General features: G+C 40.8%; 1 protein-coding gene across 1 annotated transcript; it reads right to left on the bottom strand.

Moving 5' to 3' along the window:
• Positions 1–316: 316 nt before the first annotated feature.
• On the bottom strand, positions 317–5152 carry LOC125531641 (probable RNA-dependent RNA polymerase 3). Its single transcript, XM_048695970.1, has 5 exons — positions 5109–5152; positions 2150–2909; positions 1795–1924; positions 1035–1118; positions 317–490 (listed from the first exon to the last, which is right to left on the bottom strand). Exons 2-5 carry the CDS (start codon positions 2767–2769, stop codon positions 332–334), a joined length of 993 nt encoding a protein of 330 aa, XP_048551927.1. The 5' UTR covers positions 2770–2909; positions 5109–5152; the 3' UTR covers positions 317–331.
• Positions 5153–5158: the final 6 nt, after the last annotated feature.

A 5158-nucleotide genomic window follows, 5' to 3' on the forward strand; every position in this document is an offset into this window, starting at 1 on the left:
TAGGCAGTGGTAATACTGGAAAACCATATTACTTAATACTCTCGTAGTGTAAAAAAACGCCTTATATTTTGATACAGAGGGAGTAGTAATTAAGGGTGGGTTGGGTGCTTGTGGTTCTATAAATCAAGTTTGGCATTAATTGGACAAATCAAAATGGAATACAATGATATGCATATTATTCAATTCTAATCAGCCAAACACAAACACATCTTTTCCTGGATCTACTCATCTAAATGTCATATAACTAAATGAAATCCTGCTCTATCTCATTCTCATACACCTCCAAATAATCCGTATGTACCAGCCTATGTAGGGATCAGCTTATTAACACCTAGTGGCACACCACAGAAGGCAGAAATTGTATGTACAGTATGCACACTCCTCGGTATGGCAATCTTGTTAACAAAGAAAAACTGAGAATATTATAAGAGGAGAACTTACCAAAAAACCGGTAGCGGCGTAAACCCAGAATAATACCATCTTCAGCAACCTTATGGTAAGGTAGAAAATCAGTCACAGATTCTGAAGATTGCCCCATAAACTTTACCAAGAGGACGTTATCATCACCAACAATTTTTTGCAAATGAGTCCGCGTATTTTGTATATATGGTCCCTATCTCCAGTCAAATGAAGTTAAAATATAAGATTGGTCTGAGCTTTAAATAGAAATTCCTTGTTGTACGCAACATTTGTCGATTTTGGTCCCTAAACGAATTACTTTTGTTGACATTTTCCTAAATATTTGTAGTTCTACTACCATAGTATGCATGACTTACCAACTTATGCAATCACAATCACATGATTATCATAAACTGCATATTTACACTTTGTTAGAGCTTGCACAGTATGCGTGTCTGGAATACACCTATATGTGAATCTAGAGGAACAAACACACCCAAAATGAATCAACAGAAACAATAAAAGAAACATGGCTGGTAGGTGTGCATACATCGAATAGCAGGTCATCAACATAATATCACAGTGAAACAATAAATATAAGAAGATGATGCAGAAATATTAGAAGTGTTACAAACCTTGAAAAGTTTCACTACAGAATCCCCTGTTATCTCTACAATACAATGGTAGACTCTTGGTGCACCTGGGTCGGAATCAAGGTTCTACAAGCATCAAGTTGAGAAAAGGGGAACAATTCTATCAGCCTCAAGGTATCATTTATTATAGAGGGAAAATCAAATATATATGCCAGCACATTATTCTCATTGAGAGAGATTATTCTTGCTGCTTAATGTGTCTATAATAATTCTTATAAGGAGTGTGAGAACTGCGAGTGGAGACATGGAATTGATAGCACACAAGGTTCAAAATAACAAAATTATGAACAAATTAATTCATCTAGTTGTATCGCTAAAGGATTTCAGAACTATGATGGATCAGTACGACTGTACAAAATTAGCAGCCAAAAAAAAATAAAGGGGAAATGACATGTGATGTCCCATCTAGCCAGCAAACCAGCTGCAGCAATTTCAAGCTCTTTTTTTGCATGTAATTAATTCTACTTGTTTTCCTAGTTTGAAATCAATTAATTAAAGCGTTAGTTAGGCACAAGTTGTGATATACATGTTCGGCACAATAGGCATGACATTACGATATACGTTCATGTGCAAACTAAAAGCCAAAACACTTGAAACTTTCTGCACATCTGCAAATTATATATAGCTCTGGTTCCATTGGATGAATATATCATGTGCTACTATGATAGAAGAGCATCATACTTGACCATTGTTAAGAGACCTATCATGAAATAAGATAAAACAAGAGATTGATAAAAAAAACCTTCACTCTATCTGAAAATTTTATATACTTGCAACCAAATGCTCTCCAGATTTCTGGCTCAAACTGAACCATGGAAAGGTACTTCAAGGATCTAATATAGTCCACAGATAGTTCATCTTCTATCCTCTTCCTGTAAATCAAATAGAAGATATAACAGGAACTTCATCACATGTACAAGACAGTTTTGCCTTAAAGGTTAAATTTACTGGGAACAAGAGGCACATGTACTTTAGGAAATAGTGATGTCTGGATAAGCCATCCATGGAAGTGAACAAATTAAACGTTTTGATTCTATTTACTAACAAGTATAACAAAACCATGTACTCCAAAAACTGTAACTCAAAGAGGAACTCACTGACGAAGGTATGCACAAATCATAAATCTCTTCATGAACTCCAATTCCTCCAGTGCTTGCATTTGAGGACTTGCTTTCTCCCTCAATGCATTTTCTGTGGCATGATAGGTTGCACAACTTGGCGCCATTGCCCATGCTGGGCTATGTGGGCTTCCTGACGGAAGAACCATTCGCTGAACAGGTCTTGAAAGATCCCGCACAGGGCTTGGTGTGGAAACACTCCTTGGAGGTGTATGAATGGCATTTGGTATGGGGCTTTCAATCCTCATATCATTATGCAGCCCAATGGACACACAATGGCCAGGGCTACCTCCCTGCATCATAACATCAGGAGTAGGAACATAGTCCAGGTTCAGGAGCGGGATCCAAGCGCGCGGGTTCTCGCCTGCCATCCATGGCAGGGTTGGAACCGGCATCATAGCAGGTGTCATTGAGGATGGGTTCTCGGCTGCCATCCTGGGCTGGGTTGTTGCCGGCATCATAGCAGGAGTCATTGCTCGGATACGATCATTAATCTGAATGTCATCCTGGATTTGCAAGGAGGCCCGGCCAGATGGAGTATTAGCTGCCATCGCGGTCACGTTTTGTTCTATACAAACAATTTCTCTGACAGGACCCATGTTATCTTGCAAATTGATAGGCCGCGGTTGACTGGGACTCCCAGCACGGTTTGAGAGACGAAAAGCTATCTCTTCAGTGTAAGGGCTTTGAACCTCAACTTGATCATCGCTATGGTACTGTGGCCCAGATACAGAGTCATCTGTTTAACCAAAGATTTCATGGTTAGTTCAAGGAACATTACAGTATATACAACATAAAAGCAAAGAATCATCAATCTAGCAAGGAGAACGAGAAGCAGACACAATTGAATGAATGCAGAAAAATATTCCACATGAACAATATGCATAGCAAATCAGGCATGGTTGCAAAGGCAGGAAGTGTGGAAACAAGAAAATACTGATACTTATCCGTATTGGATACCGTATCAGATACCGATTCTTTCCAGATACGTCCCTGATACCTTTCAGGCTCTAGTGGTGCTGGTGGTGGGCTCCTTTCCCCGGTGCTCCTGCTCCCCTTTCCCCGCTCCCCTTTCTCTCTAAGTGAACTCTAAGCGAACTTTTATGTTTGGTAAATTGCTGCTACCCTGTGGTTGCTGGTTCTTGCTTTTGTTGAAATCATGGATAAGAAGATAGAAATGGACTGCACTTACGAAATACTCCCTCCGTCCCAAAATAAGTGTCGCTGATTTAGTACAAAGTTTGTACAAAAGGTCCACCAACTTACAAAAAGAAAGGGCAGTGACTCTACTGTGCTGCGGTGTTGAGGTGTAGTTTCCTCAAGAATACAATCAGCGACAGAATCCGGTAACCCCAGAAAACAGCATTGAGGAAGAAGCAATTTTGTTGCTGCTCGTACTTATAAGAAAGCTAGCCCTCAGAGAAATAAAGTGGGATCCTGACTTTGTGAATCATTTGATTTGATGTATGCACTGTCAGTATCTGGGTAGTTGAAGTCTTGGCCAACCATCTAGAAACATTGTTGCCTGGAACCTATAGCAGATCAGAAATGTGGTATATTCTCGCACTTTGCTCCAGTGCAACTGGCATGGACAATAGTGCCTTGAATATTATAAGGAATAGCTTTCATGTATTAGAAAGGAAGGGAAAACATCATGTTCCATCTCTTCTTTTAGTGGCCAAAGAAACTATGCTGTAAGAATGCATGCTTCTGAAGGAATAAAATTGGCAAATAAAGCCATGAAGTCTTTCAGAAGTCATGAGAAACATTTTATCAGCGTGTAAACCATTTTATTGGTGGACCTTTTGCTAGGCCCTCCACTTCTCACACAGAGAAGTTGAGATTACAGGAGGAAGCACTGAGGCTTTTGCAGGAGGCTGCTGCGATGGCCAAGTGTGGACCTGACAAACTGTATAGCCTTGCTTCGGAAAATGCAATGCAGCTGTTGAAAATGCAACAGAATGTCTTGAAAAATGGTGACTGGAAGTTCAGTTAGCACCTGGAAGTTGTTAATTCTGGTGTTATCTGCACAACAAAATTTACAAGAAGCTGAAGCAGTAGCAGATATCAAAGCAGAAGTAGAGAGGTTTCTGGTGCTTCTTGCTCTGCTCTGTCTGGTAATTTCTCCTCTGTGGAATGCCCTTTAGCTCTGTGCTGCTATATTGCTCTTTGCGCTCTGCTATGCTAGTTCACCGTTGTATACAACCAAGGAGAATTGGTTTGCACCAGAGACTAGTAGGAAATCCTTGCAAAACAGAGCTTTCTTAATTGATTAATTGGCCATGTCATGTCGCTGCACCTGACTGGGATCAGCATACTTGGCCATGTCATGTCGCTGATTTAGTACAAAGTTTGTACACTTATTTTGGACGGAGGGGGTTCAAAAATAGTCAAACATATTCCCATATTGATACCATATTCTACGTATATTGCCCCGATACTGAATTACTGATACACGTATCCGTATCAGTGCAATTTATTGTGGAAACATCATTATACTGAACACGTGCCAAGAATGCTCTGCTCTGTCTTTCAAACGATAGCATGCCTAATAAGAAAAATCCAAAAGCACTGCTTGGCGAATGGCAAAGAAGAATATGATGACGAAATCTGAAGCAGAGCTCCACGAAATCAACAAAAGAAAAGAACATGGCCATTTGTGATCCCTACTGCCGAGCATGAAAGCAGATCCACCCGAGCAACAGAAAGAAAGCACCACTTAACTCCACTTATTTTACATTGAAACGTGGGAGGGTTTCCAAAAATAGAGCAGGAACCGAGGATCCAGCCGTTGAATTTGAATAAAAAGGGTCACTTTCGCCACAAAATGCAGTATTGCGGCAGCCGCATTCCCGCACGATGCACACCCATCCCCTAACTGCACTCCACATCCAACCAAGCAGACCATAACAAATAAAAGAGGGGGAAGGTGGCTCACCTCCCTGCGAAGGGCCGGAGCTGCAGCAGGCGGCGCTCTTGGCGGGAGGG

This window comes from Triticum urartu, unplaced genomic scaffold, assembly GCF_003073215.2.
Source record: "Triticum urartu cultivar G1812 unplaced genomic scaffold, Tu2.1 TuUngrouped_contig_7702, whole genome shotgun sequence".
Classification (NCBI taxonomy): Eukaryota; Viridiplantae; Streptophyta; class Magnoliopsida; order Poales; family Poaceae; genus Triticum; species Triticum urartu.